Source organism: Hibiscus syriacus, unplaced genomic scaffold (genome assembly GCF_006381635.1).
Source record: "Hibiscus syriacus cultivar Baekdansim isolate YM2019G1 unplaced genomic scaffold, ASM638163v2 tig00110013_pilon, whole genome shotgun sequence".
Classification (NCBI taxonomy): Eukaryota; Viridiplantae; Streptophyta; class Magnoliopsida; order Malvales; family Malvaceae; genus Hibiscus; species Hibiscus syriacus.
In genome coordinates this window covers 3,462,995-3,485,746 of record NW_024062563.1, presented here as the reverse complement: position 1 = coordinate 3,485,746, position 22,752 = coordinate 3,462,995, and the positions used below count along the sequence as shown (strand labels likewise).

At 35.4% G+C, this 22,752-nt stretch overlaps 1 protein-coding gene and 1 pseudogene across 1 annotated transcript; one reads left to right on the top strand and one right to left on the bottom strand.

Annotated features, from left to right (window-relative positions):
- Positions 1–1,187: 1,187 nt before the first annotated feature.
- Positions 1,188–5,106, top strand: LOC120212438 (annotated as a pseudogene).
- A 745-nt stretch (positions 5,107–5,851) lies between these two features.
- On the bottom strand, positions 5,852–6,901 carry LOC120212356 (transcription factor bHLH94-like). Its single transcript, XM_039210697.1, has 3 exons — positions 6,529–6,901; positions 6,053–6,454; positions 5,852–5,970 (listed from the first exon to the last, which is right to left on the bottom strand). Exons 1-3 carry the CDS (start codon positions 6,868–6,870, stop codon positions 5,878–5,880), a joined length of 837 nt encoding a protein of 278 aa, XP_039066628.1. The 5' UTR covers positions 6,871–6,901; the 3' UTR covers positions 5,852–5,877.
- Positions 6,902–22,752: the final 15,851 nt, after the last annotated feature.

The following is a 22,752-nucleotide window of genomic DNA, read 5'->3' as shown; positions in this document are numbered from 1 at the left end:
ATTACTACATATTTGAACTTGAAAATAGAAGGTTGAGTAAAACTCTAGTACAACAAATAAATAAAAAGTGGCACTTTATTTTTTACATATCTAATGAAAAGCACTAAAGCAGGCAGCAAGTGGCTACTGTTATCGTGGAATTTTTCATTTGATGAAAAATCAAAAAGTGATTTCCGCTGTTGGTGGTATACTGGTATTGATGCAAATGTTTATAGAAATTAAGAAAGAGAGAAATGGGTATCGATCTCAAGTATGGGTCTCTCGCCTGCTTGACATGTGATGGACCGATTGGTGAGTGATGATGAAATGGAAGCACAGAAGCAGTGAATCCTTGCCTGACCTGTTGCCTATTCGTATGGCGAGACCGTGCGTGAACTGTGGCTCGTGGGATTGAGGGTTGAAGGGACAGGGATTGAAAATTTTCTAATTTGGGATTGGGAACAGGGTATTCTAGTGATGCCTATGTTTTAATAAAAAATATTTAAAAACTATATTAAAAATGTATCAGGTCGGTGGATACCCGATTAAATAATATTTTGTGACTCGGGTTCGACCCGAGAAGCTGAGAAAATTAGCGGGTTTGGTACCCGATCCGGAAATTTAGGTGTTTTCAATATAAATACACGACAATTTTTCGAACATATCTGCAGGCCGACGGATTAGGTTAAACAAGTTGAATATTTTTTAACATCCCTAGGTAGAGGTATAGATGAATCTAATTTTAATGAATAAAGTTATGTTTATAATTATTTATTTAGTATTAAATGTGTTAATGTTTGATTTATGTTCATTCAAAATTTAAATATTGTGTTAATTTATTTAGTCCTTAAACTTTTTAAGCTTCATAGTTTAAACTTTAAATTTCACAGCATATATAATTTAGTCCCTACATTCACCAATATTTAAATGTTAAAATATAAGTTTATAAACAAGCTTATGTTCATGATGAACATAAGCGAACGAGTCGATAAACGAACTTGTTAATGAACATAAATGAACTGAGCACATATTTATTTATGTTCTTTCATTTATTAAATGAGTATAAAAATTTTATTCATACTCATTTATTTAATTTAACAAATAAATATAAAAAAATATTATACGAACGATTTATAAATAATTTATCCAACGCTCTAATTTACATCCCTAAAGGTAAGATGCTTCATACCGAATGCAAAGCACCAGGGATGGACCCAGGCGAGGGCCAGATTGTTTTCCATCTAGCAAGTAGGTTCTGGAATCAGACAGTAACTTGTCGTGGTTGCAATTTGCAAACCGAGTTCTTGAGCGAGTTTCGTTTTCCTGTCGGGTTCAAGCTTGTTTTCGACTTCGAAATTTCTCCAATGCCTTCACTTGATCTACACTCAGTCGTCTCTTCTTCCCGCCGCCGCCGCCGCCGCCATTGCCGACCGTTAATTCCTCGGAACAACCGTGTTCATTTAATCCATCCAACATCGGCTGAAACTCCCTATCGTAAACATTGTTACTGTTTCTGGGACTATCTTCATCTGTACCAAAATCGAAACATAATTAACGATTACGACACTGATGAACATCACAGATTGTTGTTTTGTAATATATATATATTGTTTTATTAGACCTGACGTTGGGCAAATAGCCATCAAAGCACCCAACGAATCTGAACTTCCAGATCTCTTCATGTCATGGTCGATGATGAACTTGACGATGAACTTTGATAATGAAATGAACAATTTTTCTCTCTTTTTTTTGGGTGTCAGATCTTTTTTCTTTAAAAATTGACAATGGATGTTGTTATTGAAGAGATTCAACTAAGATTGAAACTCAAACAAGAATCAAATTGTCCAAAGTTGTAACATTTTACAACTAAAGAGCAGTAATCACTGTCCTATCTTAACTTCTCCGCCATTTTTGGGCTTCTTTAACACAGTTGACAGTTCCCTTCAAACAACATAACAAGAAAAGTAAAGAAACCAACAAAACTAGAAAAAAAAGTTCTTTTTCTTTTACATTATAACCTAGAAAAGAAAATTTTGGTCTGTGTAACTGCTTTTGATTTTTGAATCTTTGGCTACCCTAGATCCTCCTCCCTTGTTTGATGCATCTTTGTTGGAAAGACGGAAGTTGCAAGTGAAGACAATAACCGGTTTTGGTAGTACTCTGCTAAAAAAATTCTGTGGGAGATCTAACCACAGCCTTCGATGTCTTTCATCACGGATTAGGACTGCTTGTATGAATGAGGGGGTTGGTGTTGAAGTCAATATTGACCAGAATGAGATTCTTCTGTTTGTCTCATCAGTGCACATGCAGAAGGTTCTGGACTTTGTAACTGAGGTGCTGGAATGTGAAAAGAAATGGTTGCTTAATGAATGCATGGAGAAATCTCTATTTCATGGACGAAGAGCCTCACCATCTATGGCACTTTTAGGAGCTGGTGCAGAGATCAAGCATCTTGAAGTTGATAAAAGATATTTTATTGTTTATGTATTCCATTCAGATGTTAATGCCTTCTATGATAAGGAACTTTTGATGTTCTTTGAGGAGAATTCTAATGGCAGTATTTCTTCTGTCCATAAATCTCAAGCCAGTGGGCAGGAAGCGAATGACAAGGGAAAATGGGGCAAGATAACGTTCCAAACTCCTGATGCTGCCAGAAAAGCTGCTGAGCTGGATGGGGTCTATTTTGCCGGCTCTGCATTGAAGGTACTTCCTTCACATACATCCTTTGGGGGGGATCATAAAGTGTTCTCTTTCCCTCCTGTCAAAGCAAAACTCCATTGGCCTCGTAGGGTCAGTAAAGGGTTTGGAATTGTTAAATGTGATCTGGTTGATGTTGGGGATATTTTGGATGATTTTTCTTGTCTAGTAATAGCCAGAAAATATGTTCGTTGCGAAGTTAGCAGGAAATGTGCTGATTCTATTCTGATATATGGAATTGATAAAGAGCTTTCTGAAGCTGAAATTAGGGATACACTATGTTTGGAAACAGAAAGGAAAATCCATAATTTTTTTCTCGTGAGAGGAGATGCTGTGAAAAATCCAACTTGTGGTGCCTGTGAGGAGGTACTCCTCAGAGAAATATCCCCCTTTATGCCTAAAGGGAATCCATATACTAATTGTTGTCAGGTTCAGGTTTTTGAGCCTGAACCAAGGGAGACTTTCATGAAAGCGTTGATCACCTTTGATGGAAGATTTCATTTGGAGGCTGCAAAAGCTTTAGAACAGCTAGAGGGTAAAGTATTACCTGGATGTCTTTCATGGCAGAAGATAAGATGCCGGCAACTGTTTCATACTTCTATATCTTGCTCTTATTCTGTCTATGCCGTTATTAAGAAGCAGCTTGATTCTTTGCTAGGGAGCTTCAGACATGTAAAAGGTACTTGAACTGTCATAGCACTATTATTAGTTTTCTGTTTGTCTTAACGTTCTTTGTGCTTGTTTATACAGTTGTCTATGAATGCTTTGTTATTTCAATACTGACACTGGAGTCGAGTAACATAGTATGCATGCCACTGCTTGTGCTTTTTTTAGTGAAGAGATATGCCTCGGGCCAGAGTTTGTCAGCGAGTTTCTTGTTTTGCAGCTAATTTCCGATTATATCGATTAGTTTTCTTTACGGTTAATCGATTCTGCTTTAGGTTATTTTCAAAATTGTCACACTTGATTGACATTTCATATCACCTTTTAGGATTTTAATGCAGTTATGCCGGTTTTAAACTGCACTATAGATGCTTAGTTTTGCCAAACCTGGGTGATAGTAAAATTGATTACGAGGTACATTTTAGCATATAATTATCAAAATATATCCTCAAATTGATTAGCAGGTTCTCCAATCTGTTTTTTTGATGTGAAAAAGGGTTAAGGATTTTAGATGTTTTCTTCTGAAAGTGTCAACACATCATTTACAGGTGCAGACTTCTTCCTAGAGAAAAATGAAAATGGTTCCTGTCGGGTTAGAATATCCGCCAATGCCACCAAAACCGTGGCAGAGTTGAGAAGGCCGGTGGAAGAGCTAATGAATGGAAGGACTGTAAAACATGCCAGCCTCTCTCCTTCCATATTGCAGCACCTGTTCTCTAGAGATGGCATTAATCTAATGAGATCATTGCGACGAGAGACGAGAACCTACATATCTTTCAACCGGTATAGTCTCAATGTGAGAATCTTTGGCTCTTCCGATGCTGCTTCTATAGCCGAGCAAAAATTGATTCAATCCCTTTTGTCCTACCATGAGAGCAAGTAGCTTGAGGTTAGACTTCGTGGTCGGGGCCTGCCTCCTGATGTTATGAAGTGGTTAAAAGATTTGGGCCAGACCTTCATGGTCTCAAAGAGAAGATACCTGGGGCTGAATTTACTCTTAACACCCGACACCATATTATTTCGATTCGTGGTGACAGAGATGAAGCAAAAGGTAGAAGAAATTGTCCTTGAGATTGCCAAGGCAGGAAGAGATCTAGCTGAGAGATCTGATAGTGAAGTCACCTGCCCCATTTGCTTGTGTGAAGTAGAAGATGGCTACGGGCTCGAAGGATGTTCACATCTCTTTTGTCGATTGTGTTTGCTGGAGCAGTGTGAATCTGCCATTAGAAACTTGGATAGTTTTCCTGTATGCTGTGCTCACCAAGATTGTAAAGCTCCCATTTTGCTTACTGATTTAAAGTCTCTGCTGTCGATCGAGAAGTTAGAGGAGCTCTTCAGGGCCTCTTTGGGTGTCTATCGGTTTTGCCCTTCTCCCGATTGCCCCAACGTTTGTTGTGTTGCTGGTCCCAACACTTCGGACGAGCCATTTGTGAGTGAAGCATGTTATGCCGAGACTTGTACTAGGTGCCATCTTGAATATCATCCGTATGTGTCATGTGAGAAGTACAAAGAGTTCAAGGAAGACCCTGATTCGTCTTTGAAATAGTGGTGCAAGGGGAAAGATCAGGTAAAAACTTGCCCCGTATGAGGATACACAATCGAGAAGATCGATGGGTTCAACCACGTTGAATGTAGGTGCGGGCGGCATGTTTGCTGGGTATGTTTAGAGTTCTTTAGCAGCAGTGACGATTGTTATGGCCATTTGAGAGCTCTTCACATGGCCATCATCTAATTTTTAAACTATTGCTTACAGTTCGACAATCATCCATGTAATATAGCTTGTGTGTGTGTATATATATATATATATAGTTAAGGATTTATAAATACACATCTTTGAACCTGTGGCTCCAATACCGGTTCTTGTAAATGATTTTTTTAACTTTTCACGTTTACTAGTATTGCTTGCATCTCCATTTGGATGCTATTATAAACTCTACATTGTACAAGTTCTGAAACAGATGGAAAAGTCATCGAGTAGAATATTCAGTTATCCAGATTATATACTTTTGATTTCAGGCGGATGAACGGTGGTCGGTACTGTTCTGGCCACCGGTGCTGGTTCTCAGACAACATCATTAATTCTCTTTTGGATTGAATATCCCAAAGTTTGCCTGCATTCAATATACTTGGGAAAGGGTCTTTGTCTTGGTGCTTTGATAGGGTTATACAATATGGTTCTCTTTCATCTTTTATTCATGTTTTTAGTTCTTGCAAACTTGTTTTTATCCAGACTTTCAAAACAAAATATTAATGTTTTAATTTGCACTTTTTATTTGTTAGTTTCATTTTCTGTTCGATCCAGAAACTTGAATTCATTATCAATTTAAACCTAAAAGAAAAAAAATATTTTTAATATATAAATAATTAAGATGAAATATAATATTATATGAATTTATTTAATCAATTTTATTAACGGTTAATAATTTAACCCAATTTCACTTAAACAAGCTCACCTTCACCATTTCACAAACTTGATTAACCAGGTGATTTACAATTACAAGCATATGATAATTTATGGTACAAAACCTATCAACTTAATTAACCAGATGATTCTTCTTGAAACCGATCCACCATTTTATAAACAGCCTCTGCAATTTCATTCACCGTACTTACTTTACAACCATCTTCAATCTGTTCCAACAGAAAACATGAATTCCTTTAAAAAGAATACTCGAATGTTGAAGAAACAGATGATTACGGCTAATTAAATTACCTTAACACTGAAAGAATAAAGGACCAGATTTTCAACCGATGTGACATTAAGATGTAGCACCAAGAATCCCAGAGATTGAATCCCATTAACCATTTTCAACAGCTGTTCTGGGTGTTTTTTCGTTAGTATTTTCAGGTTTGCATGGCTTCCCACCATTGTTACTTGGACATTCGCAGCAGATGACGCCGTCGTCGCTGACTCTCCACCGGCCGCGGCGGCGCATCTAGTGTTGGTGGTGGAAGTTGAGTACTTGGGAAAGTAAAAGAATCCCGAGAAAATGGAAGAATCTGTGTAGTTTTCTGAGTTTCTTCCCCTTATTTTCCGAGATTCTAAAGATTGAAGAAGCTGTTCTAACTCCTTTACGTAATCAATGGCTCCCCCTATGATTGATGCTTGATCACCCTATGAACAATAAAGACAATTTCAGTAATATCTACGAATTTGCTGAAAAGAAATGCATGAAAGAAAAAAAGTACCCTTTGAACGTAAGAGGCTGGCATCATAGATTTAAGAACACCAAGATAATCATTCATTTGTTTCCTCCTTTTTCTCTCAACCATAATATGATTCATTCTTTGATGCTCCACTTCTTCCCTGTTCTTGACACCGTCTCTCCGCTGTCTCTTCCTACGACACGGTGGAGCGCTTTTGGCGGCGGCAAAGCCATTATGATCCGACGAAGAACAAGTTGCACCGAAACCAAAGCCTCTACTTTTAGCCCAAGTACTTTCGTCTTTTTGTTTAAAGCTTAACGAGTCTTTGAGGTGGCAGTCATAACTGAAAGGGTTTTGCTGGAACACTACGGTTTCTAATGCCATGGAAATAATGTCTTGAAATTTTCTATTTGAGAGCTTTTGAGTTTTCTTTGTTTCCAAACAAGAACTTGTGAATAATGGTGATATAGAAGAAACATATAGACGAGGAGATTCACTCTATTATTTTAAACTAATTTATATTTTATGATTTCAATTATTTGTTATGTCATTCGACACCCCTATCCAAAGCTTAACTTCGCCCATATATTCATTCAATTCGACTTCAAATTTAATCCAGACTTTTATAATTATTATACGAAGAATCTCATATTGAAAAAATCGAGTAAATTATTTTTGTGCTCATATTGGAACGTATAAACATGTGTGCATCTCACGATTTTGTTTGATATTTATCAATATCATACGTTTGCATTCTAATCTCTACTTTCTTAGTAAATCATATATTATTTTACGTGCAGATATACTTCAATTAGATAAAAGAAAGGTGATTTTATTGAAAATCACCCAAATAATTAAAAAACACCAAGCTGCCACCATTTTCCCAATATTTACCAACAAATATCTTTACTAAAATCAAAGTAGGGAGACGTGTTTGGGGGCACATCCCAGGAGCGCACCTTTGATGAGGTGACATGACACATAAGAAGCACATCTCGTAGGTAAGCCTTTCCCAAATTTCCTTAAACTATACTTTAAAACAAATTAAAATAAATAAAAACTATAAGGATCAATAATATAATTTGATAAAAATTAGATCCTTGAATTTATGAGCTTAATGGAGTTAGTTTAGATATGCATGGTGGAGTGCTTAGGTTATATTTACTAACAATGTGGGATAGAGTTATTCTATCTTTTTCCATGTAATCTTTAATTTTTTAAATTTTACTTAATCTATTAAGTTTTTTTTACTATTGAAATATAAATTAGAGTTCATATTAATTAAAATTGAATATCTTTTATATGTTAAAATATTTAAATACTTATTTTTTTATTGAGTTAAATTTTATTAAGAAATATTAACTCCATTTGGCCTTTAAACTCAAGGATCTAATTTGTATCAAATTACATTATTGATCCTTATAGTTTTATTTTTTAATTTGTTTTAAAGTATATTTAAAAAAAATATATTTTATGGAAATTTGGGAAATGCTCGCCTTATGAGACGTGCTTCACATGCGTCATGTCACCTCACTTAAGGCGTGTCCCTTGGGATACGCCTTTTTGTTACATGTGCAAAATTCGATTTTAGAAAGGGTGTTAATTTGATAAATATTAGAAAAATGGTGTCATAATGGTATTTTTTAATTTTTATGTGGTTTTCAAATAAAATTACCAAAAAGAAAAGTATAATTTGATCTGTATGATTTTGTCGGACATGAATGTTCTGAAATAATATAAAAAAAGGGGGACAAAAACAGAAAATAGAAGCAGGTAGGATGGCAGGTTGGAGAATCTATGTCGAAGACCATGTGACTACTACACAACCATATATACATGTTTAGAGGAGGCCCAGTTTCTGCAATCATCTGCCACAAAGACTCACTCTTCCTCCCTCTACCACAACTTTTTCCTAGTTAACCTATGTACCAAGTGATTATTATAAATTTAACCTGTGTTATTAATCTATTTTTTTTCATACAATTCATTATAAGTTTCAGCAAAATTTAAATTTTATTGTATCTCCTTCGAATTATTCTTGAAAATCATGTCTCAATTGTCATTCTTCTAAGCCTCAGGATCTTCATAAAGTCTAAGGTCCTCAAAAATCTCAATTGTCTCAATTATAAATTTAACCTATGTTATTAATCATGTCTCAATTATCGAGGCCCATGTGATATGCAATCCACTATCTGATAATCAAATCTAATTAGTTTGTCAACTTGCAAATAGTCATCATCATCTAAGGCTTGACGTCAACACTAAGAGTTAATATATAAATCACAGTACAAGGCTTAAGAGGATCTTTTCTCTCCCAGACTCTTTCTCTTCCGATGACTATTCATTATAGTCTTCAACCCGTCTGCTTTTTATTTTCCCTCCATTGAGGAACCGAAAGTGACAATTCGTCTGAATGAGAAAGGATTAACCGCTAACAACTATCACAAATCATAATTTTCTCATCAACAATTGATGTGATGAGTGTGAATCATTCGAGATGAACTCTTAAGAGAAAAATACCTAGTCTGGCTTCCCATATCCTTCTAAAGCATTCATGGTAAATCCGCAACTTGTCATCTGGTAAAAAAAACTTATTAATGCTAATCTCAAGCTTATGTCAGGTGATAGACACATGTGAGGTATTAGTGAATAGTGATGACGTTTTCGGAAAAACCTCGATCAAAACTAGAGCTAGTTTATGATGCGAGAAATGAGTTCATCTAGGTAGATTTTTGGATCAAAAGTTTGATCTTGTGTCATACATATATATATATATATAATGTCATCACCCTAGCTTATGGCTTTTTGAATCCTGTTACAGATAAATAACGTCAAGATACAAGGGCATAGAGTTGACCCCACCCTAGCTTATGACTTTTTGAATCCACTAGGTTGGTTGAGTTGCTTCCGTTTTAGCAATAGTAATTCTCTAATTGCGTTTTAAGGATTAATGGTCACTTTTATTCTTGTAGTAAACTTAATTTATTATTTTTGTCCATATCATTTTTTGTATTAATTTAGCTCTCGAAGTTGTTTATGGTGTTCATCATAACCTTCGAAGTCCGTTGACTGTTTTAACTAACAGAACTGTGAGTCTTCTATGTCTATGGATTAATGGATTATATTAAAATATTTATTAAACACAATGATTAGAATAAATTCCCAAAATTTTATTATTTATTTAAGTGAGATTAAGAGATTAGGTCATATTTTTTGGATTTTTTCTAACTGTTGCTTTTAGTAAATATTTTATTTACTTTTAATAAATGTCACGTCATCATCAAGCCACATCAATAATATTAACTGATCTGGAAATTGTTGGTGTTGAAAAAAGCAAAAGGCTAACGGTTCTGTTAGTCAAAACGGTCAACAGACTTCGAGGGCGAGAATGAACATCCTAAACCACTTTGAGAGCTAAATTAATGAAAAAAATGATAGTGAAAAAATTGATAAATTAAGTTTACTACATAGACAAAAGTGACCCTTAAGCCATGTTTTAAATAATGTTGAAATGTCTTCGTCCTAGCAGGAGAATCCACACATTGCTTCTACCAAGGCGAAGATGTCTCAGCCGCAATATTTAACTGGGCACGTGGATTCCTCCACTCATCCTATAGTGTTTCTTTAAGGGCTGATTTGCCTCCTCTCTGTGAGAGCATTGAGATGTCTTTGTTCCTCTATAATTCAATGGACTCTTATGTTATTTCTCTAACCAGTCAAAAGAGAGTCGAGAGGCCTCCGTCCTAGCAATAAGAGTCTCTCCATTGTTGTTTATGAAATGTACATATGCCTCCATCATGAAAGTGTCGAGATATCTCTCTAATCTTTTTTTTTTAAATTCCATCGGAGATATTGAGTTGCCTCTCAGTCTAGTTGTTAGAGCTTAAAGAATCCTCTAAAAAGTATATATCAGCTCCAACAATAAGAATTTCTTCGTTGCTTGTATGAATGTTAAGATGCCTTTATCCTACCAAGGAAAATTTGAAAATTCTTCGTTGCTTTCACCAAGACGAGAATACCTTCGTCCATCCTCTAATATTTTATTGAGATTGTCGAATTGTCTCCTGTCTAACCAAAAGTAAATTGCCTCTATTTTCTCCGCAATCTCTCTATCACCCAGTCAAGAGAGTTTAGATACATTTCTGTAGTTATTCTCCACAAAGCTTGGAAAATCTTTCGCTATATGTATACTGTTGAAAAACCTTCGTTCTTGAGTTCCTCTACGACATTTACTTATCCTCAAAAGTGATATATACTAGTGTTAACCACAACTAATCGAATTTATGTTTGTAATTCATAATTACTCCGCACTTTTAAATTTTAGGTTCTCTTTAAAATATGTGATATGGCGATTAGACTTATCATGGACAATCATGCAACTATGACTACGTCACCTGGTATGCCCCCATTGTTTCCTCTTTTCTGTTCCTTGAATTTTGGGCCCTTTGAGACAAACCCCCCACCAAAGGTGCATTGAATTGAGCATTTCATTGTCCGCGTTTCTACCGAATTATTATAGACTCAATAATTACTTGTCAATATCCTCTCCTCTAATATTATCGATATAATATCATTTCTGATACGGTGACAATAAAGCGCGGATCATTAGTCGTGCCTTCACAGGGTTCTGTCCAAATTGACACTACGTAAGGAAAGGTGCTGATGGACATTTGCGCCTTCGCTGAACGTCTGACACGTACAATATGATCCGCGCCTTCCATTGTGCACGTTGAATTATTGGGTACTCCATTATTACCCGAGCCTGAAAACTCGCTTTTTAACGATTCCCCTCCTGTATAAATAACCCCTCTTAATGTAAACATTATCACACCAAAATTACTTGCTTATTCTCACTTCTATTAATTCTTTCTATCAATCTAAGTAGATTTTGTTATTGTTTTTATAAGGTAAAACAATTTTTTATTATATTTATTTTATATTTAATTATTTGAACAAATGTTTACTAATTATTTTGTATTATTTTTTACGATTGTAAAATTGGAATGTGGGATCATACCTCGAGATATTTTGTCGACACGGTAACAATATGAAATTGTGTTATTTAAATTATTGTGAATTTTTTTAAAAAAAATTTGGATTAATTTATATTTTAATTCATATACTATTTATTTAATTAATCGTATTTCAGCTATTGTTTTCGCAGATATAAGACTCTCAATCTTTCAAACTTTCAAAATGATGCGTATTTTAGCTATTGTTTACTATGATGGAGAAATTTGGGAAGATGAAACCGAAATAGATTGTCATCGCATCAAATCATTATGTTAGATTATCCTTCAAGAGAAACATCACTCTTGAGGAGCTGATCATTAAAATTTCAAGGAAGGTTAATGATGGAAGTACTAGAAGACTGTCCTCACTTTAGTATAATTTCTAACCGCAATATTTCTGTTAACTTATACAGCGTTCGAACTCTCCAATGATGATGATGTTGCTATGATGGATGATTCTTAGAATCAATATTTAGGCGTTGATACATAGATGTATGCAATATTTGTTGAAGTGTATGCGGTTCGTGGTATGTCATTAGCTCCCACTATGGGCTAGCTCAACAAGCTGATCAAGTTGACATCCCAACTCAAGTAATGTGTAATGATTTTAACTCATTAATGAGAAATCCACATCATTTTATCATCCCATTAAGTTCAATAGGGGACATTCATCAGCAACTTGTTACGATCTGTACCGAGGTGGCTCCACAAACAATCTGTATGGCAACATCGCTTCTAGTTCAAGGGGAAGATATTCATCTGCCAATTTCTTTGACCTAAATATGGAGATGCCCTCGACGCAACAATTTGTGCAATACCCATTTGACACGATGCCTTTAAGTTCCAAGGGGAGGCATTCAACTGCGAGCTTATTCAACTTCAATGAAGAGATGCCTTCAAGTTCAAGAGGAAGGCATTCAACTACCAGCTTGTTCGACCTAAATGTCGGTATCGTGGAACCCTCATTTCTACCAGAAGAACCTCTTCGTGAGCAAGGTGCGGATGGAGTTAAGACTGACTATTCATTTAGCCAGAATCACTACAGTTCAACATGAACTCCGATGATGATGATGTAGATGAAGTTCCCACAAATACAATACACATTGAACATCCAGAGCACATGTATGAAGCTGACTATGGTGTAATGTACAGGCCATAATTTACAGATATGCCTAATATTGGTGACTATGGATTTAACTCATCAATTAATGATGGTAAATTATATAAAGGAATGGAGTTCCCATCCGAATAAGAAGTGATGATGGAAATTAAGAATTACAACATTTGTAATTCTGTTCAGTCCAGAGTCGACCATTATACCACTGAAAAGTATGTCTTTCAATTTTTCCAATGTGATAACGGATGTAACTGGATGGTTCGTGTATCTAAGAGGAAGAGGAAAAACAATATATAGAACTAACAGTATATAACAATCCTCACACATGTTGTGCTAGAGGGATCAACTAGGATTATCACAACATAGACTCTGACATTACCTGCCAAGCCATCATGCCCATGGTCAAAGCAAGCCCCCTTATAGCTATTGTGGTACTGATTTCAACTATACAATCGCAATATGAGTACACCGTCTCATACATGAAAGCATAGAAGGCAAAGCAAAATGTCATTAAAAAAACTTAACGGCAAGTGATATGCATCTTACAACGAACTACCAAGTTAGTTTAGGGTAGTGCGCAGATTGAATCCAAGGACAGTTGTCGACGTTAAAACTTTCCATGCATACCAAAATGATCGAGTGCTTCGTGATCGATGTCAATTCTATCAGTTTTTTGGACTTACCTATAGTGCATTAATGTTGTGAAATACTGCAAACCCATGGTTCAAATTGATGTGACATTCTTATATGGAAAATACAAGCAAGTTTTACTATTGACAGTTGTCCAAGATGGTAATCACAATATTCTTCCAATTGCTTTTGACCTTGTTGAAGGAGAAGATACAAATTATTGGGTTATTTTCCTCAGAAACTTACGTTTACATGTTGTCACGAGGAAAAAGTTTGTGTCATTTCATATCGCGAAGCTAAGATCAAAGCAACAATGAATTCTTTAGGTCCAATATGGAAACCACCATATGTCCAACATTGGTATTGTATTCGACACATTGCTGCTAACTATCATGAAAAGTTTAAGAAGAATTATGAGTGCCAATTACTTGTACGCAAGGGTATGTCAAAATGCCTAAGTTTATTTCTCAATCATTTTCATTTTTTTATGGAAACTTAACAATAAGTTCTACATTTGAAGCTCAAGTTATGAGCTATTACCTGAAACATTTGAGTTCATGCTTTAACATTTGCAAGCAAAGAATAGGCAAGGATATAATTACATCGTCTCATCAACAAAGAAATGTGGACAAATGTATATGATGGTGGATATCGATATAAACATATGACGACCAACTTGGTTGAGGTTATCAATTCGAGCTTAAAGTGGCATGCCATTTACCAGTAACATCTTCAGTTAAAATGCCGTATTTATGTTTGGGAGCGCTTTTTGCCAAGCTGAGGGGGACAAGCTCAAACTTGGATATAAAACGGTCATGTCTATCACCCAAGATTAATTGTTGATCTACAAGAAAGAATTATTGCATCAAATGGAATGTCTGTAATAATCTTCTCTAGAACCCATGATTACTTCGTGTCATAAAGATGCCCCGACCTCTTTAAGGGATTCAAGCTAACTCGTTCAGAGTTAATGTAACGCCCTCAACCCATACATGACCTGGATACGAGTCCAGGATGTCACATTGACTATAAAAAACAATATTATAAAAAATGATAAAACATTTGGACTTATATAACTAAAATACAATAATATACATAGGTTAATACAAGTTTATCAAAATACTCAAAGCATACACAACTTGACCATTGGATTACGTGCCAACATTCATTTACATAACAAAATGACCTACTGATTAAGTTGCTTCTGATTTGATAGTAGTAGGAGTAATGTTGTCCAGCTGCTTAACATGTCTCGTCTACTTTCTCGGATCCTACGTGTGAAACACTCACACGCTAAGTCATCGACTTAGTGAGGCAATATAATAATAATAATAACAAGGAAATGTACTGAAAATGCCATAAGGAGAAGAATTGAAATGAAATCATATACTTAATCAGTGCAGTTTATATCACCATGTTCCTTACCTATAAACATATTAAATTAACATTCATGAATTTGTATTAATAAGTTTATTGGCTCATGATACCATACTGAGAACCTAAGGTATGTGAGTACTGTGAGGTTGTGCACTATATTGTCACCACAACTCGTATAAATGCACCGAAGTGCCACATAGAATTGCACCAAAGTGCCGCGTAGAATTGTACCGTAGTGCCATATAAGATGTCCCTAAGGATCACGTAGAAAATTCCTTAAGAATCATATACATATGCTAAGGATCAAGTATGTGTCTCAAAAGACCTCACACATGTTCCAAAAAATACATATATGTCCCGAAGGACCGCGTAGACCCTCTACTCTTGGCATGCCAACTATATCTATAGTTCTCATCTACATAACATGAGCTTTTCTCAACTTACATAATATATCATGTAGACATGTCAATTCCTTACCTTCATCACATAGCTCATATAACTTTGCATACATATTCATTTAAAACATACTACATAATGCACATAGTATGAATTCCTATTACGTTTCATAATATGTGATGAATTATGCATCAATGTATTGAATCTAGACTTATCACAAGTCTAGAACTGGATACACTACGATAATCATGTTATGCATATGCACTCACCTATATTTCTTTACCTTTCCCTTGATCGATCTTACTGGACAATTATTCTAGAACTTGTTTAGGCTCTGTATCTACATAAATAAAATTTTCAAGATAATTATCAGATGCCTAAACCTTGCAATTAACCTCTAATAGCTTAAGCAAATTTAAGGAATTAATATTTCATTTTTCCTTTAGGGGGAATCGGTACCCCAACTGGGGGGGTATCGGTACCCTTATGACATTCTGTATTTTTTTTTCGTTTAAGGGGGTATCGGTACCTGTTGAATGGATACCGATTCCCCTAGCCCAGAAATCATATTTTGAGCTCGAAAATCACTTCATTTTCAGCTCACACTTCATACTTCACTCCCTTTAATATTTCTAACTTTTATACACATACTTAAACTCATTTCTACTCCATAATCACTTCTTTAAACTCAAAATTCTATCCTTTACATGGCATTCAAGAATCACACTAAATTTTCAACATGTTCTAATTCATATTCTAACACTTACTATTACTTAATTCCACTAATGACAAATTATATTTAGTCTTGAAATCTAATTAATACATTTCAGTCAAGATTTCACTTATTCACCTCATTTCTTTAATATTTCCTAACTCGATCATCTTTTGATTTTAAGATAACGTAAGCTTTCCTTAAGCTTAGTTATCATCTAATGAACAATAAGCAACCTTAAATTCATCAAGAATTTAATCAACAAGAAAACTCACCTTTAGCTTAGCTTCACGATTGAGAAGAAGAATGAGGAAGAAGGGAAGTCTGAAACGTTGGTTATTCCCCAATTGCCTTCTATGTGGGTATAAAAGATATCCTCAACTAATATTTAATTGTTTCCTTTACTAAAAGACCTATTTACCCCTTTAGTTCCTCCTTATTTGCTAATTGATCCTACACAAAACATTTCAATCAATTCTTTGAACTTTTCAATTTATCCAATTCGGTCACCGAATTTTTAAATCTCACAATTTAATCACTAATTGGTATTGAAGATATTACAAATCTCCCCCTTAAGAAAATTTATTCTCGAATTTTCATTGCACGAACATATGGGGGTATTGAAGTCACATATCCTCTTCATGTTCCCACGTTGTTTCCTCTACTTTGTGATTTCTCCAAAGAACTTTGACCAACAGAATCGTTTTATTTCTCAATTGTTTGACTTCGTAAGCCAATATTTGTATTGGTTCCTCTTTATAGGTTAAATCAGGTTGAACTTCTACTTGTTCAGGTGCAACGATGTGAGAGGGGTCGGATCTATATCTTCGCAACATGGACACATGGAAGACATTATAGATTTTCTCCATTTCTGGTGGCAAAGATAACTGATATGCCACTGGTCCTATTCTTTTAACAACTTTATATGGCCTGATGAATCTAGGACTTAGCTTTCATTTCCGACCAAATCGTAATACTTTCTTCCATAGAGACACCTTCAGAAACACTTTATCCCCAACTTCAAATTCAATCTCTTTTCTTTTATGGTCAGAATAGGACTTTTGCCGATCAAATGCTAATTTTAGGTTATGTTGAATTTCTTGAACTTTTTCTTCCACATATTGAATCAAATCTGGACCAAGTACACTTCGATCTTTGAGCTCATACCAGTTTAATGACGTACGACATTTCCTCCCATATAAGGCCTCATAGGGTGTCATTTTAATACTGGACTGATAACTATTGTTGTAAGTGAACTCCGCCAGTGCTAAATATTTCTCTCGCGACCCTTTGAACTCAATGACACATGCTCGCAATATATCTTCCAATATTTGAATAGTTCTTTCAGATTGTTTATTTGTCTGGGGGTGAAAGATGGTACTAAAGTTTAAGCGAGTCCCTAACGCTCCATGCAAGGATTTCCAAAATCTCGAGGTGAATCGAGGGTCTCGATCAGAAACTATAAAAACAGGCACTCCATGCAATCTAATAATTTCTCTAATATACAGCTCCACATACTTTTCCATAGAAAAATATGTTCTGACAGGAAGGAAATATGTTGACTTGGTCAATCGATCAACAATTACCCAGAATGAGTCTCTTTTGTTTAGAGTCAGGGGTAACCCCGAAATAAAATCCATCATTACATTATCCCACTTCTATTTTGGAAAAAAAAGTGGTTGCAATAATCCATACGGAACTTGATGTTCGGCTTTGACCTATTGACATGTTAAGCACTTGGACACAAATTCAGTAATGATTTGTTTCATCCCTGACCACCAATATCGATCCTTTAAATCTATATACATCTTGGTTCTACCCGGGTGCATCGTCAATGGACTGCCATGAGCCTCTGCTAATAAATCTTTCTTCAACTCTTTATCATATGGTATCACAATTCTTTTTTTATAATACAATTTCTCATCGGACTTCACCTAAAAATCCTTAATCTCTTTATTCTTTACTTTCTCTAATCTTTTTAAATTTTTTTTTATCTTGGCTTTGCAATTCTCCTATTCGGTCCAACTATGTTGGTTTAAGTTTTAACTCTACACATAGACTGTCGTCTCCAGTCCAAGATAACCTTGCATCCATAGCTCGTAAGGCTGCAAACGACTTTCTACTCAAAGCATCTGCTACCACGTTAGTCTTTCCGGGATGATAGTCAATTATTATATCATAATCTCTCAAAAAGTCAACCCATCTCATTTGTCTCAAATTAAGCTCTTTTTGAGTCATCGGGTACTTCAAGCTCTTATGATCCATATACAAGTAACATCGTTCTCCATACAGATAATGATGCCAAATCTTGAGAGCGAATCTTCGATAATAACTGAAAAGTCCAAGGAAACTCCGGACTTCTGATACATTCTTTGGAACTTTCTAGTCTATTATAGCTTTTACCTTTTGAAGGTCCACTCTAATCCCATCGGCAGACATCATATGCCCTAAAACATTTACTTCATTTAGCCAGAATTCACATTTGGATAATTTAGCATAAAGTTTTTTATCCCTAAAAATTTGCAAAATTATCCTCAGATGTGCACTATGCTCTTCAGTGGATTTTGAGTACACCAGTATGTCATCAATAAAGACAACTATAAACTGGTCTAAATAGGGTTGAAAAATAATGTTCATAAGATACATGAAAGTAGCAGGTGCATTCGTTACTCCAAATGGTATTACGATGAATTTATAATGGTCATATCTCATTCTGAAAGCCGTCTTCGGAATATCTTTCTCCTGAATCTTCAATTGGTGATAACCAGAACGTAAGCTAATCTTCGAGAATACTGAAGCTCCCTTTAACTAATCAAATAAGTCGTCAATGCGCGGGAGGGGATACTTATTCTTGATGGTCACCTTATTAAGCTGCTGATAATCAATGGAGAGACGCATTAACCCATCATTCTTCTTAAAAAATAACACCGGAACTCCCCAAGGCGACACACTTGGTCGAATAAATCCCTTCTCTAACAACTCTTGTAATTAATTCTTTAACTCTTGCAATTCTTTCGGAGCCATCCGATAAGGTGTCATTAAAATTGAAGCTGTTCCCGGCATTACTTCAATTTGAAATTCTAACTCACTATCTGGAGGTAATCCTGGCAACTCAGCAGGGAAAATATCAGGAAAATTCCCGAACTATTGGAATCTCATCTAACCCTTTCTCTTTAACTCTTGTATCTATCACATTTTCAAGAAAACCTTGATATCCTTGTAGTAATAGCTTCTTAGCAGATATCATTGATATTATATTTGCTAAAGGATTAAACATTTTATTAATCACACTTACTTCTATTCCTCTTGGACTCTCCAGGGTTACCTTTTTCGATCTATAATCAACATCCCCATAGTAACGAAACAACTAATCCTTTCCCAGAATCAATTCAAACTCGTCAAAGGGTAGTTTCATCAGATTAGCAGGGAATTCAATTCCCTTAATCTTTATGGGACACCCCTTAGAGACCATGTTCACCCTAGCACTATACCCTAAAGGATTATTTACTATCATCTCATTACTCGTAACTTCCATTGGAATCTTCAATTCCTTTACTAATTTACTTGCAATATAAGAATAATTAGAACCCGGATCAATCAGTACCAATACAAATTTATCATACAGCTGAAAAGTACCTGCTATAATATCAGGATCATCACGGTTTTCACTTGTCTTTAAATTGTATATCTGTGTGGTTGACCGAACTTCAAGTTGGGCGGAGGATTCAGACTGGTTCCTTCCTCTGCCTCTTCCCCGACCACTCTCTGAGTCAGAACCAATTCTCTCAGATGATGTAGACTCTCCAACCATTAACGAACAATCTCGGATAAAATGGCTGGCATGTCAGCATCGAAAACAAGTCCCAACAGCCATCCGACATGCCCCAAAATGGTTCTTCCCACAATGCTGGCACTGTCTTGCTTGACCCTGATTGGATCTCCAGTACCAGATCCCACTGACTGTGTCTGTCTAGGCCTTGCCTGACTTGCTACCCTAGCAGATGATGTAACTGATTCTGATCTAACTTGTGATCGAAATCCTGAGTCTCTTCCTCTTTTTGGTGGTGCTGAGCTAGAAGAAACACTTGTCCTCTTTGATGTATGAACTCTTAAGTCCCCAAATCTCTTATTTTAAGCTCTTTCAACAGTTTGGCATAATTAATCACCTATTGGAATGAGGACAAATTCAATAATATCAGTATATTCTTCAATCTAGGCCGTAAACCCTCCACAAACCATTAACAAGCATCTTTTTCAGTAGGCAAAAGCTTAGATGCAAACCGACTCAGCTTGTTGAACTCGTATTCATACTTATATACAGAGCGGTTCATATGTTTCAAGTTAATAAACTCCTGCTTCATTTGCCGAATGAACTGATCTCCAATATACTTGTTTTTAAATTCTTCTAAGAGCGAAGACCAAGTCAACTGGTCACTTGACATCCTCATGGTGACGTTCGTCCACCATATCCTTGCTTGACCCCTTAGTAAAGAAATAACTCCATCTAACTTCTCCACTTCAGAGTAGTGGAGACCATCCAACATAATTTTCAAATCATTTAACCAGAGATCTGCTGCAATCAGATCTTCCTCGGGTTCTCCCTTAAATTCGGGAGCTCCCAAACTTCTCAACTCTTTTGCTACATTCATTCTTTGAGTTGATGGGGCAGGAGGTTAAATACACGTCAGAATAGCGTCCAACGTCCTGAAGAAAGTATCTTGGTCTTGTACAGCCACTCCCTGAGATGATTGTCCTTCACCTTGCCTGGCCAGGGCAGGTGAATTACTACTTTCAACAACCTATCTTCTCTCACTTCACTTTGGGAGCTATTATGTCCGGATATCTAATAAAAATAAATATATTGTTCTATTAGCAAAATAACATACTCATATTATACCAGATCAGAAGTTCTCATTATATGTTGGCATGTATTCCATTTAAAGACTCTATAGACTCTGGTTTATACCTAGAATCGGCTAAACCATAGCTCTGATACCATGAAATGTAACACCCTCAACCCATACCTGACCCGGATACGAGTCCAGGATGTCACATTAACTATCAAAAATAATATTCTAAAAAATGATAAAACATTTGGACTTATATAACTAAAATACGATAATATAAATATGTTAATACAGGGTTTATCAAAATACTCAGAGCATATACAACTTGACCATTTGATTACATGTCAATATTCATTTACATAACAAAATTACCTACTGATTAAGTTGATTCTGATATGATAGTTGTATGAGTAATGTTGTCCAGCTGCTTAACCTGTCTCGTCTACTTTCTCGGATCCTACGTGTGAAACACTCACACGCTGTGTCATTGACTTAGTGAGGTAATATAATAATAATAATAATAATAATAATAATAATAATAATAATAATAATAACAAGGAAATGTACTGAAAATTCCATAATGAGATGAAATAAAATGAAATCATATACTTAATCAATGCAGTTTATATCACCATGTTCCTTACCTATAAGCATATTAAATTAACATTCATGAATTTGTATTAATAAGTTTATTGGCCCATGATACCATACTGAGAACCTAAGGTATGTTAGTATTGTGAGGTTGTGCAATATGTTGTCACCACAGCTCGCATAAATGCACCGAAGTGCCACATAGAATTGCACTGAAGTGCCGCGTAGAATTGAATTGTAGTGCCATATAAGATGTCCTTAAGGACCACATAGAAAATTCCTTAAGAATCATATACATATGCTAAGGATCAAGTATGTGTCTCAAAAGACCTCACACATGTTCCAAAGAATATATATATATGTCCCGAAGGACCGCGTAGACCCTCTACTCTTGGCATGCCAACTATACCTATAATTCTCATCTACATAACATGGGCTTTTCTCAACTTACATAATATATCAAGTAGACATGTCAATTCCTTACCTTCATCACATAGCTCATATAACTTTGCATACATATTCATTTCAAATATACTACATAATGCACATAGTATGAATTCCTATTATGTTTCATAATATGAGATGAATTATGCATCAATGTATTAAATCTAGACTTATCATAAGTCTATAACTGGATACACTACGATAATCATGTTATACATATGCACTCACCTATATTTCTTTGCCTTTCCCTTGATCGATCTTTCTGGGGTAATTATTCTGGAACTTGTTTAGGCTCTGTATCTACATAAATAAAAATTTCAAGATGATTATCAGATGCCTAAACCTTGAAATTAACCTCTAATAGATTAAACAAATTTAAGGAATTAATATTTCATTTTTCCTTTAGGGGGAATCGATACCCCAACTGGGGGGTATCGGTACCCTTATGACATTCTGTAATTTTTTTTCGTTTGAGGGGGTATCGGTACCTGTTGAATGGGTACCGATTCCCCTAGCCCAGAAATCACATTTTGAGCTCGAAAATCACTTCATTTTTAGCTTAATACTTCATACTTCATACTTCACTCCTTTTAATATTCCTAACTTTCATACACATACTTAAACTCATTTTTACTTCATAATCACTTCTTTAAACTCAAAATTCTATCATTTACATGGCATTCAAGAATCACATTAAATTTCCAACATGTTCTAATTCCTACTCTAACACTTCCTATTCCTTAATTACACTAATGACAAGACAAATTTAGTCTTGAAATCTAATTAATACTTTTCTGTCAATATTTCACTTATTCACCTCCTTTCTTTAATTCTTCCTAACTCCATCATCTTTTGATTTTAAGATAACATAAGCTTTCCTTAAGCTTAGTTATCATCTAATGATCAATAAGCAACCTTAAATTCATCAAGAACTTAATCAACAAGAAAACTCACCTTTAGCTTAGCTTCACGATGGAGAAGAAGAATGTGGAAGAAGAAAAAGTTTGGAACTTTGGTTATCCCCCAATTGTCTTCCACGTGGGGTATAAAAGATATCCTCAACTAATATTTAATTGTTTCCCTTATTAAAAGACTCATTTACCCCTTTAGTTCCTCTTTCTTTGCTAATTGATCCTACAC